At 29.2% G+C, this 24,748-nt stretch overlaps 1 protein-coding gene across 5 annotated transcripts; it reads right to left on the bottom strand.

The window, feature by feature from the left end:
* Nucleotides 1–10,046: 10,046 nt before the first annotated feature.
* Nucleotides 10,047–15,818, bottom strand: LOC112770929 (uncharacterized). Of its 5 annotated transcripts, none has more exons than XM_072225355.1 (4): nucleotides 15,422–15,809; nucleotides 12,591–12,927; nucleotides 12,150–12,229; nucleotides 10,047–12,058 (listed from the first exon to the last, which is right to left on the bottom strand). In XM_072225355.1, the coding sequence occupies exon 4, from the start codon at nucleotides 11,990–11,992 to the stop codon at nucleotides 10,568–10,570; it is 1,425 nt and encodes a 474-aa protein (XP_072081456.1). In that variant the 5' UTR covers nucleotides 11,993–12,058; nucleotides 12,150–12,229; nucleotides 12,591–12,927; nucleotides 15,422–15,809; the 3' UTR covers nucleotides 10,047–10,567. The 5 variants fall into 5 exon arrangements, with proteins under 5 accessions (XP_072081456.1, XP_072081455.1, XP_025671204.1 ...); XM_072225354.1 differs by having other exon boundaries at nucleotides 10,047–12,229; nucleotides 15,422–15,574; nucleotides 15,652–15,790; XM_025815419.2 differs by having other exon boundaries at nucleotides 10,047–12,229; nucleotides 15,422–15,818.
* Nucleotides 15,819–24,748: the final 8,930 nt, after the last annotated feature.

The raw sequence follows: 24,748 nt of genomic DNA, 5'->3' as shown, positions 1-24,748 counted from the left end.
ATATAAATTATTATTAGTTAAATATTAATAAAAAATAATAATATTTTTTTATTAATAATATTGTTTTTTATAATATTATTTTTAATTAAGAAAATGCACAAATATATATCATCAATAAAATCAATATGGGTATTAATCCTAATGCTATAGTCTCAAATTACTAACTTCTTAATTATGTTATGGGTGTTGTGTATATATATAAGAATTTCTCAACAAATAAATGAATGGTGGGTCAGAAGACTCCACTCGGCTTTGAAGTAATGGAGCGAGACACAAGATTGAGTCCATTGGAATTCAAAGAAAAATGATTCACAGATATATAGATAGAGAGAGCGCACCAAAATTAATGTCTGTAACATCGGCAAGAAAAATAGGAGGATTCAAATCGAGAAGACAACAAGAGACAATGATTATATATGTTTGTTTGGGTGTTATTATTTTAATAAAAAAAATATTTTTTTTAGTAGAAAAGATTTTTTTTTTTTTAGTATGTTTGACAAATTTTTAATAGTAAAAATAAAAATACTAAAAAATAAAAAATATCTTTTTTAAAAAATTACAATTTACATCTTTTTTTTAAAAAAAATATTTTTTACATATATAATAAATAAATAAAAAATATTTTTATATTGTTATACTCAAACATAATTGATAAATAAAAATATTTTTTTTTTGCACGACATATCCACACATAAAATTACTTTTACTTTTTCATAAAATCTTTTAGAAAAAGATAACTCGAAAAAAGATCTTTTTTAGAAACTCTCCCAAACGAGCCCTATGAAGAAGTTCGAGAGATAGAGACCACACTATAGCTATTGATGGATTATGTTAAAAGGATGTTTTTTTTTTTTGTGAATTATATGGTAAAGATGTAAGTTTATAAATCTTTTTTTTATGGGATGAAAGAAAGATTGAAAAAATTAAAACCCACATTTTAAATAACAATAAAATAATTTAAAATAACTATAAAAAGAATTTATACTTTCTCTCTATACAACTTTAATATGTGTAGTAGAGTGTCTTTTTTTTTCTTTGTTGTTTTTTATCCAAAGTATGAATAAACTATCATTTATATTTATGAATTTTGTGAATTCTTACAAAAATACCCATCAAATAAAGAAATTAACGTCGTATGTATAAAAAATGTGTTTCATATGTCAAAAATATTCAAATCTTAATTTTTGGTTGACTTTTTAATAAAATTTTTAAATTATTTCTCTCTATCTTTTTTCCCAAATTCCAAACTTTCACCACCCTCACTATTACCAGCACCTTCCTTATTACCACTGCCTCCTCTCTCCCTCTCCATAGGATTCGCATCTTCTTTTTTTTATTTTTTGGTCAAGTGAATTGGACAGTTCTCAATTCTAGGCATTACACCTGTGTTTCACACACACATAACACACTCACACATACTACCATGGATATCATGGGTTCTTAAACTAAAAACCAGCCTCAACTGGGATTAGAACCCGGATGCAGTGTTGTATGAGGCAGATAGGTATGTCATCTGTATTGGGCCTCAGCTGCTTCATCTTAGGCCTTTGCGCATAGGCGTTGCAATATGAACAGCTTCTGAACTTGTTCTTCTCTACAAAGATCTTGTGGCTACTGCCACCACCATAGGCAACACTTCTCACATGCCAGCAGACTGATTCTGTCGCAAATTCCCACCAAAACCTTCATCGATTCTCCAATCCTTCCCAATCGTCGTTATTCCACTTGTTTCCTCCTCCACCGCTGTTCATTGAAGGTTTTTCCTTTTCGATAGCGAATCCCCTAGCAAGATTCTCCCTCCGAACAGGCGGATTGCGCCACGGCTCCCCTTTGCCAATTGCGGCAATGCGATCATAGTAAATAGCTTTAGTGTTGTACTTCTTAACTATATCAATTTCCTTGTGAAGAGAATAAGAGGCAAGAAAAGAGTTGAGGTTATTGTTGCTACCAGTTTCAATTTCCTTGAGCTGGATTTTGGATGTCCATGATGACGAATCGAACGAAAGAGACATGGACACCGAGGCCGCAGTTTGACAGCACGGTAGTTATCAAAGGTGCAGCAAACTACGCGGAGGCGGGTGAAGTAGATGATAACACTACAGTCAAGTCTAAGAAGCACTGTAGTGTATGGTGCCGGTAGAAGAAAAGCGCGTGAGCCAAATACTTTTTCGTGCACCCACATAGTGGTGCTGGTGGTGGTGATGATGTGTGGTGGCAGTAGAGAGGAGAAGGAAAAATAGTGGTAATAAGGGAAGATGCTGGCGATAGCGGTAGTAGGATCGTAAAAGTTTGGAATTTAGAAAATAAAATAGAGGATTAATTTAAAAATTTTATTAAAAAATAATAAAAAATTAATATTTAAATATTTTTATACACAAAATACATCTTTTATGAATGCAACGTTAATTTTTTTATTTAATGAATACTTTGGTCAATATTTATAAAATTAATAAATATAAATAATAATTTATTTTTTTATTGTATTAAATATTATATAAATTTAATAAAAAAAATAATATTATCAAAATAAAAATTACAATATCTATTTCTTACAGAAATACTGCAACTTCTATCGACTTCCATTGCTACTTTTTAAAGAGAGAAGAGTCCTTGAAATGTCGGTGCTATTTGATAGAGAAATAAAGTCATAGTGGACCCTTCCTTATCTTGTAGCCTTACACGATTCATTGCTCTTTTTGTTTCTTTGAATTGTTCTCCCTCTAGTGCTCAAAAGTATATATTGAAATAATCCAAAGTCTACAATTTATGAAGCTATAAAGTATGAACGATATTAAATGCATGATTTTAAGGAATGCTTTATGCATCTCCTCTTATATATTGAGCATGTTAGATATTGAATAATTAACAACTCCACTCCGGGTACACTTTTTATAATAAATATTATTTTAACATCAATATTTTTTTAATAAATAAATATATATATTCTTTATTTTATTAATTAAAAATTAAATACATAATTAATTAATAATAATGGTATTTTTATATAAGTATAAAAAATATTTAGTATATAAATAATAATTTTCAATAATTATGTATCTAATTACTAGTTTACACATTTTCTTTAAAAAAATATGATATAACATATCAAAATTTTTATGAGATAAATGTGTAGGTTCTTTTCTTATTGTCACAATTTCTCAAAATAATAAAAATAGTTATAGAGATGTGACTAATAAGCATACTTCTAAGAGTTGAATACCATCTCTTTATTCTCCAAAACATGAGAATCTTCTTTTTCTCTGATATAACATAACTAAGTTACTACAAATCCCTTCAGATCCTCCAACATGTCATTTTTGTGGTAAGTACTTGATCAATTTGTCCTAAATATGATGAAAATATAGATACTTCAGTTTTTACAGGTTGAGTAAATAATATAGCATCTTTTTTTCTTTGTTTTTTTGAAAAAAAATATTATAAACACATCTTGTTAAATATCAAATCATCTAAAAAAAGAATATATAGTCCTGTCATTTTTTTAGATTTTTTTTAAGTAAATAAAATAAATATTTTAATTACGCATATACATATTTTTTAGAGTATTTATGTATTTTCATAATGTACCTTATTTCGTTTACAGTATAAATAAAATATATATAGTCATATCTCGTTTACACTATAAACGAGATATGATATACACACGTTTTAATATATCACGTTTATAAACATGTTATGACATGTGCCTTATCTCATTTACAGTGTAAACAAAATATGACTATAGTTATCTCGTTTACACTGTAAACGAGATAAGACACATTGGCGTTTATAAATAGAACTCGTTGACAGCGCTCCTGATCCCATTCATTACCCACATTTCTCTCATTTCTCTCTTTCTCGGACTATTGTATTGATATTTCTGAGTTTTCGGGACGTTATGGCACGTAATCCTACAATCGCCTAAACACTAGCTGACACATTACAGAAGCCATCAACTTTGAGATTGGTGTTATCTTTTATTGTTAAAATTAATAATTGTTTGCGATTTACTTAACTAGTGAACTTTTATAGGGTTAGTATTTTAACACATGAATAGACTGAATGATGTTTAGGTAACACAGAGTAGGTTATTTGGCAAATAAGAATTAAGACATTTATAAATATTTATAAACGATACTGATAGATATAGTTGTTCAATTTAAAAAAAAAATTACTCATAATGAAAGCTAAATAACTAATTAGTTTGATTTGATTAGTTAATTGTAAAGGTTTTATTACTTAATTTTTTTGTTTTGAATTCGGGAAGGATTTTTAAATATTATTTTTTATGCTGTTTTTTAAGTACTGTTTTTAATGCATAAAGGATACGACTAGAAAATCTTGTCAAACTAACTGCAGTTCAGAACTATCAAGTGTCCATCATAGTATGGCACTGTACTAAAATCACATACCGTGCCTGGATAACAACTTTGCAATGCTTGAAAACTGATAGACTGGACTGTATGAAGGGCAAGATGAGTCTATACATGAGGTTGCTATCCAACTGTCGATGATCCTACGACATAGCGGGGGTTAGACACGTTACGCACCTCCCTAACGATTTTAAGTATAATCGAATCAAAATCTAACCAAAATAACAACAACAATTTTAACAACAAATTAAAGTAAAATACTATAACACTCATCAATATTCCAAATTTTGTCGGAGGACGACATGAAGACTCCAAAGACAACCATCAGTGAATTGCCAGCATCGTACGTAGTACTTTAGGCGATCCGGCTCAACTACTCAATACTCGGCATTTCACCAAATGTTGTAATTCTTCACGCCTTGTAGCACTGCCTCTCTGATTCTGAATCTATGACTGGTACAAAATTCGAGGTACCATTATCACCGCCATCAACGTCAAGAACCTCCGCTGAAAACTCTATCACTTGTTCAACCATAATTCTCCCGTGCACATAAAACATAAGGCGCACATGCTCATCGCCATCGAGCCAAAAAAGACGAAACTGAAACACCTCATTCTCCATCGGTGCTAGCATCTTATACCCAACTCAACCAATCTCGTTGCTCTTTAACTTCGCAGCGCTGGACTCTCACACTCAAATATAATTCTGCTATCATTGTTTTTCATCTGACTGTTGGGATATATTAACACAACAAAAAATCACTGTCATTGGATATTTTTTCTAAGTTTTAGGAAGAAAAAGGGGAGAAAAGGAAGAATTGATAGTTTTATGAAGAATATCATCAGTTTGCAGATCTTTTTATAGATGTTTAATTTTTGTCTTATTATATCTCGTTTACTGTATAAACATCATAAGTTATCACTTATCTTATTTACAGTATAAACAAGATATGTATAATCCACCATTTTTAATGTATAAACGTGTATAAACCTTATCTCATTTATAATATAAATAAGATAGAATTATACGTATCTCGTTTATATTATAAACGAAATAAGGCACATTATAAAAATACAAAAATATCCTCTTTTATATATATATATATATATATAATTAAAATATTTATTTTATTCATTTAAAAAGAATCCTCATTTTTTCTGTCTCCACTCACTTGGTAACTTTATGCTACCAACCATTCTCAACGTAACGTCACAACTATTTTTCTCCGTGTAGGGTATCTTGTTTACATGAGAAAATTATAAAATAAAAAAAAAAACATTTAATTATTCTTGACTTAAAATAGTAAAACCAATGCAAATTCACACGTAATAAAAATTATAAATTTAAAAATTATTTATTTATTTTATTAACTTTTTTTTTATTTTAAATAACTTTTTCCTACGTTTTGTATTTTTAAATGAGAGTGATACTAATATTTTTTAATAAGGTAAAAAGTAAATGTGTTTTTTATTTATATGGATACTATAAATTTAAAAGTCAAATTTATGGTGTTTTATATTTTTTTTTGTTGATATTACAAATTTGAGGTGGTTTTAATTTTTTTTTTAAAAAATACAAATTTAAAGGTCAGATTTATAGTTTATAATTTTTTTTTATAAAACTGACCTACTAATTTGATTATTCCTTAAAAAATTTCTTTAGCCCACACAAATGAAAAATCTGAGTCTCAGATTTTTCTATTACCCTAAATCAGACTCTAAATTTTGTTTCTAAAACAAAACTGAACTTCCAATTTACAAATTTTAATTAAAAAAAAAGTTAATCTCCATATCTATAAAAAATACCAATTTTTTTATAATTGAACATAATATATTTTAAACTTTCATAACTAAAAAAATTAGCCTTTTTTCCTACCCCTGACATCTAATTAATAAAGTTACCACACAGTGTAATATATATACTCTGCACTCTAATTAATGATGATGTTTTCAAACATGAATTTTCACTGTCACAAGTCACATATTACAACCCCTTTCACGGTAGCATTTATATTTTTTAGTTGAATTCTTGCTTTGTTTTCTCCCTTTTCCCGTGTTAGCGGATTTGGGGGCAATGCATGTGTTTCTCTGGGCAATTTGATTGTGTAAAATCCATTGATATTGACAATATAGTATATCGGTAATGTTAAAAAAAAGGTCTAAATTTACATTATTTAATATTTATTTATTTTAAAATGTACTAAATAAAATTAAAAGTAGTAAATTTTGATAATTTTTTGCTAGTATTTTTTTATTAATAAACATTTATGATAGTCCATATATATATACTCCTCCATAATGAAATAGTCTAGGACAGATTACCATAATGCCCTAAGATTTACATCTAGGGTAAATAAAATATTAAGTTTGTCCATACGCATGGCAAGTTAAAGAGAGTATCTTTGTCATAACATCTATCTCAAAATCAGTATAATTTATCCTCAAATTTATTGTTCGAAAGTTTATTATATGATCAACATAAATATAAATTTGATCAAATTAGAAGTTTATTGTGTTGTTACGACTTTGTGTATTATATATTATCAATAGATGAACAATATAATTTACGACATGTACTAATTTTCTCTGAATTTAGTTAGTTTCTTTTAATTAGGTGTCATGTCAAAAGTGATTAGTCTACTAAAGACTAAAGAGAATGAGAAAACGCCACACGTCTATATATGTTCTTTAATCATGTATTGATGATAGAGTCACGTGTTTTGTCCTAAACCACGAGATTTCTTACTTCAAAAACAAGTTTATATTTCACCTTATGTCCTTATTATATCTGCGTTGATGTGAGATCATCAACGGCTCTTTTTGATGAATTATTAACTCTCAGTGTCTGCTATCATTTTCAATGAACACAAGTTTATTGGATGAGTATGATATTAATACATTCTCAATATTTATTATATATCATAGTGGTGGATTTGGTAATGTACATGAAGCACATTTACTTAAGTTTGGAAATTTTTAAAGCAAAGCGAAAAATTCACACATTATTTACTAAATAATTGCATTAGAATAGCTAAATTTGTCAAAATAGAATAATCAAATTTATAATAAATAATTAAATTTATTTATAATTGTATTATGTTTTTTTTATAAAATACTAAATATATATTTTTATATACAATGAGATGATTGATTTTCAATGTACATTTAATATGATTAAACTCTACAAACACATATAGGCACCCTTTCTCTAATTACGAAGTTCATTAGGTGGATTTAATAAGGTTTAATTACTCTGTTGGTCCTATAGTTTTATCAAATTTTTAATTAGGTCCTTATATTTTTTTTTCTTTCAATTGGGTCCCTACACTGCTTTAATTTTGTAATTAAGTCCTTTCTAGTGTAAAAAATATTAGAGTTAACTGAATATTTCTTCGCAAATTGAAGGTATTTATAATTAAAAACTTAATTAAATCTTTGACCGCATGTATTTTGGTAAAAATATTATGTTAATTTTAAGATTTTTAACATGAAAAGGATGTAATTACAAAATTAAAAGCAGTGTAGAGACCTAATTGAAAAGAAAAAAAATATAGGGACCTAACTAAAAATTTGGTAAAACTATAGGGACCAACATAGTAATTAAACCATTTAATAAATATTTACTAAAAATTATTAGTATAGACTTGGTGTTTGATGGTATAAGATTAGAATTCTTTTGGGTGGTGTTTTATTTGTTTTTGGGATCTGTTTGTGTTAATTTTTCATGTCATTAGTGTCTGAAGTTCCTGTATGACTTTGTAACTTTTCTGTTTTGGAGTAATGATTTTTGAAATGTAAAAAAAAAGAGTTGAGGTATAAAGCTGACATATAAATCTATCTATATTTTATATTAAAATACAGTAACGAAATCTCAATAATTCGTATCATATTATGAAAATCATAAATTTAATCTCCACTGCGATAAAATATTAAGTTGCTCAAACTTTATAAAAAGTTTGGTCTTTATCGTGGGCTAAAAAGGACTTGCTACATTTGGCAATATTTGAATGGGGATGGTACACAAGTCAACAACAAAACGCTATTATTAGTCAACCAAACATAATAACAATAAATAAATCCAATAACTGAAAGGCTTTTTCTCACAAGTGTAAGGCCAGCAACAATAATCAACGCCACGTGGATCACCATTTTCATTTTGCTAGGTATGGTGACCATGTATTTAACATTGTATTTCCCAACCAAATAAAATACCTCTACCTTTTTCCTACTTGCAAAAATATAAATACTTATGGTATAATACATGTATATATTATATAGAGTAAAATATATTTTTTATCGTTAAAATTTATTAAAAATTTAAAAAATATTTTTAAATTTTATTTTGTTTTAATTATCGCAAAAATTTTCGATTTACATCAAATATATTTCTTAACGGCTAATTTTTAAAAAAATTTAGAACAAAGTCAACAACAATTTCACAAGAATAATCTTTTTAACATAAATAAATGAGATATAGTTATTATACATTATTATTGGATTGACTTTAAATTTTTAAAAATTTAGTTGTCAAAAATATATTTGATGTAAATCAAAAATCTCAAGAACAAAATTGAAGCAAAATAAAATTTAAAAATATTTTTTTAAAATTTATAACCAATTTTAAAAACAAAAAATATATTTTACCCTATTATATATTATATGGTGGAATTATGATGGTTATTATTATAAATTTATGATAGTTATGGTGATTATATAACTTTGGCAATACTTACATTTTGCATTAAATAACTAATAATAAAATCTAATCAAAGCACAAAAAGAACATACTAACAATAATAGTATTTATATATTTGATATTTCCCAATAATAATTGTAAGAATCCAATTTGCAAAAGGATCTTCAATTGACATCCTCAAATTGCAATATGGCATTTTTTTTTTTTGCCTCTTTAGATTTTATCTACTTTTTGTAGATTTCATCTGCTAATTAGCATAAGTATCATATGCAAAATTATAAAACCTTGAAAATACAGATAAAATATACTAAGAAGTAAGAAGGGTACTTAACCTTCTTCACTTTGGCCCAATTATTACTTTATAGATGGTATTTCACTCTCATCATATTGCTAAAAAAAGCTTTATGAATTAAGGAAGATGGTCCAATATTGTAAGATACCACCCTGTGGTAACTAAAAATGAAAGGCTTTGTCCATTCAAGTAAGAGTTGCTTTGCCAATTTCGCCCCCAATTTCTTCACATTGCTTGCCATCTAGTTTTTGAACTTTGAGTGATACAAATTAGTGTTACTTACAAGTTAGTTATTGGATACTTCTATTTTCTTTTATTTCTTATTTTCGCTTCTTGGTATATTTTTTAAATTATTAATAAATATGAGTGATACAAATAATCCATCAAATGTTAATAAATACTTAGTGATAAATATGAGTGATACAAACTTATTTTTGACAAAAATACAGAGAGTAAAAAATCAGTAACTACAAAAGTATTTAAAAATTTTAAGTTTCTAATCTTGAATCTTATTAATAAATACTTAGTGCACTGGTTGCTTAATTAAGTTTACTATAAAAGGAGTATAAGTGAAAAAAATATATTAAATTAAACTAACTGAACAATTTATATTAACAAAATTAATTTCGGATAAAAATAACCGAACACAAAGTTAATTAAAGCTAGCAAAAAAAGGGAAACCATCACAAAAATTAACGGGCATCTCGGTAAGTTTTTTTCACTTTCCTTTTCCAATGGCTTTTGCATGACTTTGTTGCTACTACCGTCCGAAAGGATAAACAGCAACAGAGTCAGGTCTGGACTCAAAAAGTTATCAACAACCAGAAGGATAAACAAAATGAACAGAATAAACATATGATTTGATCAGATCAACTTCAACAACGGTCAGACAGCTAGTCCAATATCTACAACCCAAAGAAAAAGCTTTCCAACCATGTAGGTAATTTCAGAAATCAACTTGGAAACTAAAACAACTGACCTTATTGCTTGCCATCCATCTAATGATCATTTCCAGAAAAGTTTGTGCATCGTCCTTTTTCTTTTCTCTAGAAGCTACAGCATTAGAGAGATTGTGATTATCTTCCAATTGTAAATCAAGAGCTTCCCTATTCTGATAATCCACCTTGACAAAGCTGATTGAATATGTTCTTGACATCTGCATGATTTCCTCTAATGAAAAAAGGCTTGAAAAATCTTCTGTCCACAATTCTATAAACCATGTATAAGTATTTTGTATGTGCATAAATTCGGACAGATATCATCGTCAACAATTTGGTTTAATAGTGTAATTGCCTTGCCAAGTTGCTGCGTGTCGCATAAAGCCTGTAACAATATATTGTAAGTTACAATATTTGGATCCAAATTCTTGAGACGCATATCTTGGAAAAGAATCTTGGCTTCATCTAATCTTTTACTTTGGCAATAACCACGGATCAAGATATTGTAACTCCAAACATTTGGAACAAAACTTCTTTCATACATGAGTCTTTTAAATAATTTAATTGCCTCATCAAGATGCTGGTTTTTGCATAAGTAATCTAAAAATATATTGTAAGTGTTTACATCAGGGGATGGTTGACCACAATAATGCATTTTTGTAACAATCTCCCATGCATGCGAGATTCTACCGGCTTTGCACAAGCCATCAACTAGAGAATTGTTAGTTATAATGTTTGGAACTATATTCTTACTTTTCATCAAACTCAAGGCTTCATCCACTCTTTTGATCTTGACATAACCTTTAATCAAGATGTTATAACTCCAAACATCAGGCACAAAACCCCTTTCAATTACCATATCAAATAAGTTTCTTGCCTTATCAACTTCATTGTTCCTACAATATCCATCCATCAAAATTGTGTAAGTAATAATGTCTGGTTGTTGACCTCTTTCAATCATCACGTCGCACATAACTTGGGCTTGCAATAGCATCCCTTCTTTGCATAATGCATCAATTATTATGTTAAAGGTATACACATCTAGGCTAATGTTTTTAACAACAATCTCATTCAGCAATAATCCAGCTTCTTTCCATTTGCCCACACGACAGAAACCATAGATTAATGAACTGTAAGTGACAATATCGGGGGAAATTCCTTGATCAGGCATTTTAGAATACAAATCCAGTGCATCATTCAACCGTCCATGTTTGCACAAACCATCAACAACAATATTGTACATTACAAGATTTAGCCTAACAAAGTGACTCTCCATTTGTCGAAGCATTTGATTAGCAAATCTTGTTTCTCCCGTCTTAAACAGACCATTGATTAAGGTTCCGTACATAACTTCATCAAACCGAAATCCTTTGGGAATAATTTTACCATGAATATATAGTGCATCCGACATTTTACCATTAAGAGACAACCCCTTCATTAGTGTAGTCCAAGTTACAGCACTTGGCCGAAAACCCCACTTAATAAACTTGCTCATTACCGAGAAAGCAAAACCTGTTTGGCCTACATGGCAATAACAATTGATCAAGATGTTCAAAGTAACAGTAAATGGTAGGATGCCCTTTGACTCCATCTGGGTATAAAGATAAATAGCTGTGGTATAATGTTTCATCTTTACAATCGTTCCCAAGATTTTGGTCAATTCCACAATCGATGGCTGCGGATGCATATCAACCATGCAATTAAATAAAGCTACAACATCATGAACACTATCAAATTTGTAGGCATTTCGTGATGGTAGCCGCTGTGAATGAAGACATAGCCTTGTATGTTGGACATATGGCAAAAAAGTAGATGATGGCAGAAGAAAGCGAATGAGTTTGGGGACTGCATACCTCATTGCATACAACATGATACTTTATGAAATTCAATTCTACTCCATGATTATCCTTATTGCCTGAGATTGTTTTGCTACCTTAAGAATGAAGAAAGTAGTTAGTTGGGATATTTAATACAATGTTCCTATTTGTATTACGAATATTTAGAGCAAGTAGTGGTTTATAGGAATTGAGCATCAATAAAAATTAGCAGTCACAACAAAATACCATTAGGGAAAAACACCATCAATGCCCATTCCATTAGGGAAATTCTAATGCCAAAGTTCTATAATTCCATAAAATGACACAAAATATATCATGGTTTAAAAATAAATAAATTTAAAGAGAAAAAGAATAACGAGTATTTGGATAAAATAAAACAAGAGAAACAAATTTAGGTTCCAGAGAGAGAGAGAGAGAGAGAACAACTAATAGAACATGAAGAACGAGAACGCATACCTAGGTTTCTGAAGGAGGCCGTGTTGGTCACGATGCCGGAAGCAGAGCTTTCAGGCAGTGTGCGGAAAGAGGGAGAGAAGAGTAGATCGGCGACGAGCTCAAAGGTCGCAGCCTCGGTGGAGAGACATTACATAGCAGCGGGCGCAGTGAAGAGATGGGAGTGATGATGGAGAAAGAAGAGAGCGACCACCGAGAATAGAAATACTGAATACATTCTCAGAGAATGGGGTTTGAGTTTGAAATGTGTAGTAGTTGTACGGGGTATTTTTGTTTGGGAAGTTCTATGGTATGGATCAAGGTTCTGAGAATCAGACCGGTCGTTGAACCATTCTAGTCACTGATTCATTGATTCAATCGATCCAATTGTGGTTTAATCAGAAAAACCATTTTAGAATAAAATAATAAATAAATTATAAATAAACATCCTAAAATATTAGTATCTGAGCATAACTAAGTCAATAAATTATCAAAACAATCACAATCTAATCTAACTATCTGAGCATAATTAAGTCACAAAATTGCACAACACAACAGCAGCATATTAGTATTACTCTCCCATCAGCTAAAGCCTAAAGCACAAAACACAAACCACAAAACAGTTAACACAATGTGAAGCTTCTCTTGGGAACCATGTTCTGCACTTATTTTTGTGTCAGACACGATGCTCCCCACAACAAATACACTGATACACATGCTTGCAAGCATAGAAGACAATTCACACCAATACCAAGAGACAAAAGAAGCACCTTCTCTTCCCCATCCCTATAAAAAAGAGTTGTTGTCCATCCAATTCCCAGGACCATTTCTTCCCGCCAGCCCTCCACACACTTGAAGCAGACAAAAAAGAGTAAAATCCTTTTCAAAATTGAATTAAAGGACCTTTATGCCTCGTTAGCCCCACGCCCCCACCCTTCAATTTATTTTTCTTACCTTAAAAATGTGTTCATTGCACAGTTTACTAAGTAAATTTGATAGTATGAATTATTTTTTACAGAAACAATTAACGAGTGAAGTACTAGAATGTAGAATCCATCCCAATTTCCACTATAATACAAAATTGGAAAAGAAATTTTAAAAAGGAAATACAACTATAAAGCACTTAATTAATATTAAAGTCAGACTAATTGACAAAACACACAACCCTGAGCTGAATAATCAAATAATCATCTACAAATTTTACAAAAACACAAAGCAGCAGCACCACACAGAACCACAAACAGCAGCTCTCATAATCCCAATCAAAAACACCAACAGCATAAGTGCATAACAGAGCCAGAAATCAAGAACAATCAGCAGCAAAAATTAAAAAACAGCAACAAATAATCACCCTAAAAAATAGCAGCAACAGCATAACAACACAAAATCAATGATTTCACATTCAGAAATCAAGAACAATCAGCAACAAAAATTAAAAAACAGCAGCAGCATAACAACATAAAATCAATGATTTCACATTCAGAAATCACTCAAATCCAAGGTTGCGAGAACCGAACCGGCCATTGAACCGGTCAAGTAACTGGTTTAATGGTTCAATGGTCTAACCGGAGTCAAACCGGTTTAATTAAATACAATAAAATCATTAAAAATTTAATATACAATTTTAAATATTCAAATTTAATATTTTCTAAACTAATAAAATTTTAAAATTTACCATTTCACATTATGTGTTCATATTTTATCATTAAGAATTCATAGTAAAAGAGAAGAATTTTTGTGATATAAAAAACAAAGGAATGAATTCAAAGACTTGAAATTGAGAACATAATTATTGAGAATCAATACACATTGATCATATTATTTTGAACTAAAAATTGAATCACACTTCCAAATACAGAGTATGCACACTATATATATGAAAGCTATTGACCTGAAACAGAATAACTAACTAATAATCAAGAGTTTACCTGCTCTTCTTTCACTCTTTCTTAAACTAAATCTTGTTCTATTACATTTATATTCTCAATACTAATCAAGTATTCAACAAAAACTTAAAATCCAAAAACTTCTCAGCATCCAAAAACCAAAAAAACAAAAAAAGCAAAGATCATAATCATCACCAAGTAAACTAACACAAGTGTTCAATATTAGCTAAGATCAATTATTTGGTATTCTTCAACCCAATTAAGACATTCCCATATAAAGCACACTGTTAAGGAAACTAACATTAAGTCATATATGCTACTAAGCAAACTTAACACAGTTCATATAACTTAGAATTCTACATCCCCAAAAGAATAATGGAGTGAAGTTTCAGGGCTTTTCAACAATTTTCTAGTCCACTTTAGCTGAGCCTGAGGCTATGTATTTCGCAACATTGGCACAGCGAGCAAGCTTATCAGTTTTCTCGTCCGGGATTTCAACTGAAAACTCTTCTTCCAGTATCAAATCAGAGCTAGATCCAGTTGAAGAGCACAAAGTATCTCAATTGTATATTGACACATTCATTCCCAGCAAAGTATTATCAACAACTCAGCAAAGTATTACCAGCAAACTTAACAAAACTCAGAAATCAGAATCAATATAACAAACCAAGTTTTTAAGTTTAACTAATTTTACTCGGAAACAAGCCAACAACTAGTAAATTAACTCAGAATTTTAAAAAATAGCACAAAAATAACTCAGAAAATTACCAATAACTAATAATAATTAACAGAACAAAACAACATCAATCCATCCCTGTTAACAACAATGAACAACGAAGAAAATTAACTCAGAAAACAACTAATTAACCCAGAAAAAAACAATCAACAATCAACATAATTAAATCCAGAAAATTAGTAATTAACTCGCAAAAATGAAACTGAAAAAGCAGTGGAGGGATGGAGGCTCACCAACGGTGACAGTGACTAAGCTACGAGAAAGAGAGAGAGAACAGAGACAAAGCAGAAAAACGCCGACAAGAAGCGAACGTGAGTGAGCGACGGCGATGAGAGCAGTCCACGACTGAGTTGAGGCGCGCCGGTGAGAGCCATAAGCGAACCAAACTTAACAAAAACAAAAAAAATCAGCAACTCAGGGCTGCGACTACGACTGGCTTGACATTTGAGAGGGCCGAGCAGACCTTCGATAGGGCTGTCACTGTCGGCAGCGAGAGTGGCGGAGGCTGGCACGCGTTCTGGAACTTGAAGGTGGCTGCAGCTCTGATAGGGTTTCGTGAGTGCGTTTGTGAGAGAGAACTGAGAAGAGGTGCTCTCTGCCTCTCTGGTTTCGTTTCTTTTTTTGTTTTTTGTTTTTTTTTTTTTTTGTTTTAATATATATAGCAGCGAACCGGGATGCCAAAAAACCCGGTCAGTTCATACGGTTCGCCGGTTAACCATCGGTTCAGTCGATTTTTTGTCAATTTTTTGCAAATCGGTTTTTAGCATCAACCGGATCAGTTAGATGATCGATTTTCGGTTAATTCGTTCGAACCGGCCAGTTCGGTCTAGCCCGGTTTTTAGAACCTTGCTCAAATCAGACATTCAGAAGTCAGAACAGAGCACAAAAGAAAAAAGAAACCATGTAAGCAGTGCCACTAACCCTGCAACGTTCATAGATTAACTAACAAGTAACAACAATTATTCAATAATTATAGTTAAAAAAAATATAATAATACATAGAACTAGTTGCTAGAACAGAGTAGAGCAGATCAGCAGCAAGAAAGGGACAGGGCACGACCGAAGGGCTGGCGCGGTGGAACAGAGCTGGCGCCGATGGGAAAGTGGCTACGCGACGGAGGAAGGAGGTGAGACCCGCAATAGTGGTTTCGAAGCTCAAGTGTGGCTGCACGATGGAGGGGAACGACGTTGTGACTGTGACTTCGAAGGTCTAAGTTGCGACGGCGGCGCGGTAGCTTGCCGATGGTTGGACGGAAGTGAAGGAGGAGCTCGATGACGATGAGAGGAAGGGTGATGGCCTGATGGGAGTGCTGCGCTTGTTTGCCGTTTTGGAGAGCTAAGGTTGGGACATTGGGTAATAGTTAGTGAGTTCTTCAATCCAAACGGCGGCGCTTTGGAGAAATTCAAAAAATTGGCCGGATCTTGGTTCGGTTCGACCGATTGGTTTCTAGCCGGTTTGACAGTCCAATGACAATTTCTTAAATTTTTTATTTTTGGTATCTGTTCGAACCGTTATCAATTTACGGTTTGATCGGCCAGTTCGAACCGATTTTAGAATTTTGGTATAGATAGAGTCAGACATTTAGAGGTATGGATCTGACGTGGATAAGACGCAGTTACGACGCGTGCACGGGAGTCCTGTATTCGTAAAGCAGGTGAGCTGATAAAAAGGCTGATAATAGTAGGTGGGGAGTAGGCCTCGTGTTGCATTCCAAAGAGTGTTAACAACTTAACAAAATTGACTAAATGTATAGTGTAATTAAGCTTTATTGGATGATGGACTGAAGAAAATGTTGGGATTTTTTTATCTATTGGTTGGATTTTGGAAGTCCATGACAATTAATTGCTAACGAAAAATTTTGAATGTTTTGTGAAGAGTGATGACATATAAAGTAAAAACATGTTTTTGAAGAGTGTCCAAAAAAATGATGATAACGGTGGTGAAGGGATAAAATGATCATACTTGGATGAGCAAAATATGATGATTAGTTGTAATTGATTTTTTTTTCTTTGTTTTGATAATGGTACGAATTAAATATATAGCGTAGTAATGCAAACTTCGTCCTTTCCCGTAAGGGGCAAATCAAATTATAATTACTAAGATTTTGTCGTATGTATGATTTCAATTATCCAGGTAAGTGTATTATTTTAAATTTTAGGATAGGATATTGTTTTAGTTTGGAATATTTAAATTAAATATTATTTTTATTTTTAACAATAAAAATATTATATTTTTATTATAAATTTTTGGTATGAGGTTCATAAGAAGGTTTAACCATTTAAATGTGGGTCACACTACTGTACAGACGTTAATATGTTCCCGTACTTTGTACGGGATAACACATAAAATTATATTAAAAATTTTATTAAAAAATTAAATAATATATATAATAATTATTATTATAAATATTTTATAAAGTTATAATTAAAATCAAATTCTTAAAATTTTTAATATTAAAATATTAAAAATAATTAGTATTTATCTTAATCAATTTGAGTTTGTTAAGTGATCATCTCACTTGTCCGATTAAACAACTATTAGGAGTTAGAATTTCGCCTTGTGTATATAGCAATCCATTGGCTAGCGATAAACCCTTAATAAAAGGAGTATCAATACGTGGTTAGACTTGGCAGGAGTTTTCGAATACGCAGGTACCCGATCCGTCTATACCCGGATGAAAAGGGTAATAACTTGACTCGAGTCGGGACAAATTTTGCTTAAGACAGGTATCGTCGGGTTTAAGGTGTACCCGCCCCGAATATATACCTATAAACACTTTTTAGTAATTAGGATTTGCCTCACATCACACATGATTCATAGCTTCAGTCTATACTCTATAGCCATGCAAAATAAACTCAATCATCCTCACCTAAAATCTTATTCTTCTCGACTTCTTCACAAAAAAATCGCATAGCTCCTGTCATGTTGTTGCTGAGTCCATCGCCGCTTACCTATTCACAACTCCATCTTCCTTCACAGCCAGAGACGAACCCACGTTTAATATAGAGGGGGCATTTTCCCCACAAATTTTTTTGAAAAAAATTAATACTTATATACATATATACCACTTATTATATTATATTTGTCTCAAAATAAAATATAAATAGTTCTTTTGTATTTTATGTTAAAAAATATTTTGTTAAACTTAACACATAAAAATAATTATATTGTTAAATTTGATTTAGTATGAAAAATAAATAAATACACTAAAAAATTAGTGATAATTAATTATATTATATTAGTTAATTAATTAATAATTAAATTAAAACTTAGTTTTCTAATTAAATACAACTTAAATTATTAGTGATTTTTTAAAAATTGTTTAAGATAAAAAATATATTATTTATGTATTAATATACTGTAATTATTTTGGTTAAAAAATTTATTTATATTATAAAAATTATAATAAGTAGATTTGACAATTATAATATACTGTAATTATTTTGGTTAAAAATTAGTTATACTATGTGTATGAAATTATATTTTTATTATTTCAAATATTATAATAATGATTATGTGTATATTTCTAGTTCTTATCAATATGTATTAGACAGTTCTAATTTTAAATTTTGAATATATCTAAACTAATTTAGATTGATCAAGTGATCAACTTAGTCGTCCGCTTAAATAAGTATTGAGGGTTCGAATTCTGTCTCGTATGTATAGCAACTCGTTGCCGGCCAATTATAGATTCTTAAATGGAATTCAAATTCACGACGGATTAGTCCTTAACTTGTTGAATATCGTGGGAAGCAAAAAAAAATATCTATACCTAAATTTTATTATATTTTTGTCCCCATTACTAAATTTTTCTGGGTCCGTCACTGTTCACAGCTTATGTCATTATCGCTGTTCATCCCGTTACCGTCGTTGTTGAGCCCGTCGCCACCATTCTCATGCCAAATTTCTTTTCTCTACGTAAATTTTTCTCTCTCTCTTCTTGTGAATCTGTTAAGTTCTTCTATTCAAACATTGATATTTAAATTATAAAAAAATTGATTTTCATATTTTATAAAATATCATACTAGCGATAATTGTAAATATGACTCTACTTAAAATTAAATAAAGTAACATAGATAAAACAAATAAAAAAAAATAAAAAATTACTTAATCTTGTATAAAATTTACCTATAAAATTCTGTACTAAAAAATGAATTTAATTTTAATATATTAATAATATAAAATATTTTATATAATCATTCAATTCAATTAAATTTATCTATTTAGGTCATTATTGAAAATAAATTTAAGATACCAACATACAATTACTTTAAATTAAGCAACAATTATCAATACTATATAAAGGACACACTATTCTATTAAGAATGATTGCCATAAGGAATAATTTTCCAATTTTCTATACTAATATTAGAAAGTTTATATAATACTATATAATAATATTATCATTATTAATACTATATGATATCAAAACAAAAAAAAATCACCGTGCTAATATAATATTATTAATATTATATAAATTATTTTTGTATTTATTTTTCTGTGCGTATATAATATTTAATTAACACATTAAGACATATATAATATTTTGTTAATACATATATAATATAAATTGATTTATAAATTATTATTAATTCATATATAATGTATAATTAAATTTAATGAATTCAATTAGAATAAACAATAAATTATTTATTTTATTTCAGATTTTATAAATGAATAAATTAATTAACTAATATAACAAATTATAATTAATGTAGTAAAATTAATTAAATAATATATATTATAATAAATTATATTAATATTTAAATATGTAATCAAATCAATTAGCTGATATAATTAAGTCATGGTAATAAATTGTATTGAATGAGTTAAAATAATTAAATCGGGAAATACTCTCCAGAACATGCCACGTCAGCTCCATCATTAAGTGCAAACATCCGATTTTTATATAATAGAATAGATTTTTCTTTGTTTGACACGTGTTGCAGATTTTAGAAATGAGAACTTTGGATTGATGGCTTGATCAGGACACGGCTTAGCCAGCTCTTATTATAGGGTGATATGACTTCACACAACTGAATTCTGATAAGGGAAGCTTTTGGCATGATTAGATGGTATTTGGCTATTTAGTTAGTTTTTTAGGTTTTTTTAAACTAGTATCTACTTTACTTTCTTTCATATATATGTACATTGAATTCCATTTTTTTCTCTTTTAAATGTTAAAAAAATATAAAATTGGATTAGAAGCAGAAAATAATAATCATATAAAATAAGTCTGTTAAACTAAAAAGAAAAAAAAATAAAAGAACATATTGAGAATAACTGATTTTTTTTATTTTTTAGAATATATTAAATTATAAATATAAATTAAAATTGTAAGAACCTTTTTTTTCTATATAAAATTCAAACGAAAATAGAAAAAGATGGGTTGAAAAATTAATACAGGAAACAGGTAATATAGAATACCATATCAAATATATTTCACAAATATACCTATAAAAATTTTGATTATGTTAAAATTGTAAATTTTAATTTTAAAAAAAATTAAAATACTTTTGTAATTAATTTTTAAAAGAACAAAATAATTTTTGAAGATTGATTTAAAAAAATACTTTTTAGTTTATCCTTAAAGAACTAAGATATTCTTTTAAGCATTAATTTAAAAAATATTAAATTATCCTTATATGATTAACTAAGATTATTAATTGCATTAGCAATTATGAATTTAAATTTAATATTAAAGATACTAAAATAACCTTTTATTTAACTCTAAAAGAATTAAAATAATATTTTAAAATTAATCTTACAAACATTAAATTTAACCCTTTACAATTAATATTATCAAATTATATTAGAAATTATAAAATTCAACTTTTAAAAATACTAAAATACTGATAAAGTTTTTTCTGGGTCATTTAGCATGAATTTAAAGAATTTAATTTTGATACTGTTACTAAAAAATAGTTTTACATGTGTATTTAATTATATAGTGATATGTCAACAAAAATAATTATGTTTTACATTGATAGCATTAATGGTCATCTAAAAAAAGAATATAATTAAACGACTATGTAAAATATTTTACACAATTAATGTATCAAAATTAAACTTTAATTTAAGAAAAAAAATATAAAGATTGTTTGATTGAATTATAAATTAGAAATTTGAATCTAATTTTTAGAATACTAAAATACCATGTTGATTAATTTTTAGAACACTAAAATAAAGATTTAAGATTAGTTTTAATCAAAAGAACAGGATACCAATTTAGGATTATGGTCATTTAAATGCTTTAGAAATTAGATACTTTGATTTTTCCTTTAAAGGTATTTAAAAAATAAATAAAAAATAGTTAAATAAGTACATGAATAATTGAAAATACGTCCATTTCTAAATATAATTAATAATTGAATTAATATGTATTGTAATGCAAGAAAAAATTAATAATTTCAAGAGTTTAGTTAATATGTATCTTAAAAATACATAAAAAGTTAATTATCAAAAAAATTTTTTGTAAAAAATATATAAAATTTAAATTTTTAATACATTTGTTACGAATTTATTAAAATAAAAGGTTTAATATATTATAATAAATAAAATCATATTTAGTCTCTTTAATTTGTGACATCTAATCTAGTATATGTGTTATTATTTAAATTACTATTTTAGTATTTTGATTTGTTAGTTAGAGTATTTGAAAATTAATTATATTTTACAATAGTAAAATACAATTATAAAAATTAAGTTTAATTATTCTATTAATCTTTATAATTTCACCAAATTTTTATTTAGATCTTTATAATTTAAAAGTTTGTAATTATATTCGGTCCTTATAGTAAATAAAAATATTTAATTAGCTTCTTTTTATTTTTATTTAACATTTATTTTTATATTTAATATAGCATGCATTATAAAATATTTTAAAAACAAATTATTTTAGGATTAGTGTATATTTTTTAAAAGATGATAACTACTAAGAATTTAATTAAATTTTTTACCTAACATAATGATTTAATTATAAATTCTTAGACTATAAAAACTTAACTAAAAAATTAGTAAAGTATAAGAACTAATAAATTACTTAAACTAAAATATTATTAGTATACATATTATGATTTACACTTTTGTACGAATATTTGTCGTAAATTTAACTAATTTATCTATAATTATACTTTTAGACTGAAATGGAATGTGTAACATGGAGCACAACATCATATGGCAATTGTTTATCTAATGATGTTAGTAAAATATTATATTGTCGATAAACTTTTGTTAGTTTTTTGGTATAAAGTTTAGTGCAAAATTGATATGCTATCAATATAGTTTAACAGTTATATATATTCTTATTTTTTCATATCTCTTTTCTTATAGTTCAAGAATATTATAGATTTTAAATTGTTCTATTTGTATTTTATTTTAAATAAATATAAAATAACATAATTAATACACTTATTATATAATGACGATGATAATATTATACTAAAGTTAAAAAATTTACGGTTATAAAATACTATTTTTAATTTATCATGTCAAATTAAAATATAAGCCCATGCATCGCACGGGTTTAACACTAGTTACAAGATAAAGCCAAATTATCCCAAAAAAGTATTATTGTCTTCATAATAAATATTTAATCAGTAATTTTTGTTCTAAATAAAATTATACATTTTAAATACCACTTAAAACATTATTTTGTGTTTCATCTCTATTTCTAGATATAAATTATAGTTTTTATTATTTTTTATTATCACTATTTGCATAAAAATTCATACTTTTTTTGTGAATTTTATTTTTTTTTCTTGTGATAACATAAATTTAAGGGTAAATTACTCAAATAAAATAGTTACAAATCTAGCGCCCGACGCTCTGCTAGGGTTTCACTGCGCCGCTTCCATGGTTACACCTTTCTTTGTCTTTTCTTCGTCAAACTATTTTCCATTTTCTTCTACTTTCTTTTCTTAATTTCTTTTCCACTTAGCTCCCTAATTTTCGTTTTATCTCCCAATTCATTCCTCTTTTAATTCATTCCGTTTTCTAATTCACTCATTCTATATATCTTATGTCTCTTTGGAATCATTGAATACCAATTCTGATTTTCTCTACACCATGAGCAACAAATCAGAGACTCGGAACCCTCATATAATTGCTATGACGGTGGAGGGTGCCAGCCTTCAAGTGGCACCCAAAGAAATATGAAACTGCTCTCGTGGAATTGTCGGAGTTTGGGGAGACCCCTGACAATCCACAATCTTAAAGGGATTTGCAAATCCTACTCCCCCGAGGTTGGTTTTATCTGTGAAACAAAAAATCAATCTCGACAAGTTGAAGGAAAACTAAGATCTTGTGGTTTCAAGGAATGGTTTATTGTAGATCCGGATGGATTATCAGGGGGTTTGGCAATGACATGGAGGGATGGTTGCACTATTCAGATTTTACAGCATGGTAGATTTTTCATTGCGGCATCAGTTTTGACAGCTGGTTCTAATGATCCCTATGATGTTCTAGGTGTTTATCTCAGTTCAAATGATCAACATAGAATGGCTCAATTTGCTGAATTAACTTCAGTCACCCAACAGTTCGATGGTAAGGTTGTGTTAATGGGGGATTTTAATGCCATTTCTAATCAATTGGAGAAAGAAGGTGGGGGTGCTAAATCTCCTTCTTCTATTGAAACATTTAATAGTTTTATTGATGATAATTCCCTAATTGATATTGGTATGGTCGGAAGACCATTCACTTGGTCAAATAGACGGAGGGGGTGATGAGTTGATACAGGAAAGACTGGACCGATTCCTGGTAGGAGTTGATTGGTAGCAACTCTATCCCAATGCAACGGTTCTCAGACTGTCAGAATCAGGCTCGGATCATGCCCCTCTTCTCCTAGACTCTAATCCGAGAACTGAGAGATCTAAACGTCGATTCAAATTCCAAGAAAGATGGTGTTCCAATGATGAAATAAGGCAGATTGTTAGAGAGGTTTGGCATGAACAAATTGATGGTTCAGCCATGTATATCCTAGCTCAAAAAATAAAGCGTTGTCGGCATAAGATTTTCAGATGGCAGCAAGAACACAGATCTAATTCGAAGGTGGAGATTGATTTACTACAGTCGGAATTAGAGGAACTTCGTTTAGCAGGAATTCATGGAGGCGACATCATTTCAGAAATAGAGGACAAACTTGAAAAAGCATTGCAAAATGAGGAATCTTATTGGAAAGATAAGTCTAGAGTTAAATGGCTCAAATCTGGTGATCAGAATACAGCTTTCTTCCATCAGAAATTTAGAAATTGAACCCGAAGGAATAGAATTTGGCAACTAACTAGCAGTGATGGTGAAGTGGCTACTTCAAATGCTGGTATTGCTTCTGTGGCTGAATTTTATTTCAAGGACATCTTTTCCTCCACTTGTCATGAGAACCCTGAACCTCTGTTTATTGAGTTTGAACCTAAGGTTACAGCTCACATGAACCGTAGGCTTCAAAGACCAGTGACTATGGAGGAAGTGAAACGCGCAACATTTAGCATTCATCCTCAAAGTGCTCCAGGAGATGATGGTATGACAGCAAAATTTTTTCAAAGCTTCTGGAACATACTTAGTGG

Source organism: Arachis hypogaea, chromosome 18 (genome assembly GCF_003086295.3).
Source record: "Arachis hypogaea cultivar Tifrunner chromosome 18, arahy.Tifrunner.gnm2.J5K5, whole genome shotgun sequence".
Classification (NCBI taxonomy): domain Eukaryota; kingdom Viridiplantae; phylum Streptophyta; class Magnoliopsida; order Fabales; family Fabaceae; genus Arachis; species Arachis hypogaea.
This window is presented reverse-complemented; position numbering and strand designations above follow the sequence as displayed.

Coding starts and splice junctions, on each gene's coding strand:
- LOC112770929 (XM_025815419.2), bottom strand. CDS start 12,166: ATGTTGTATGCAATGAGGTATGCAGTCCCCAAACTCATTCGCTTTCTT.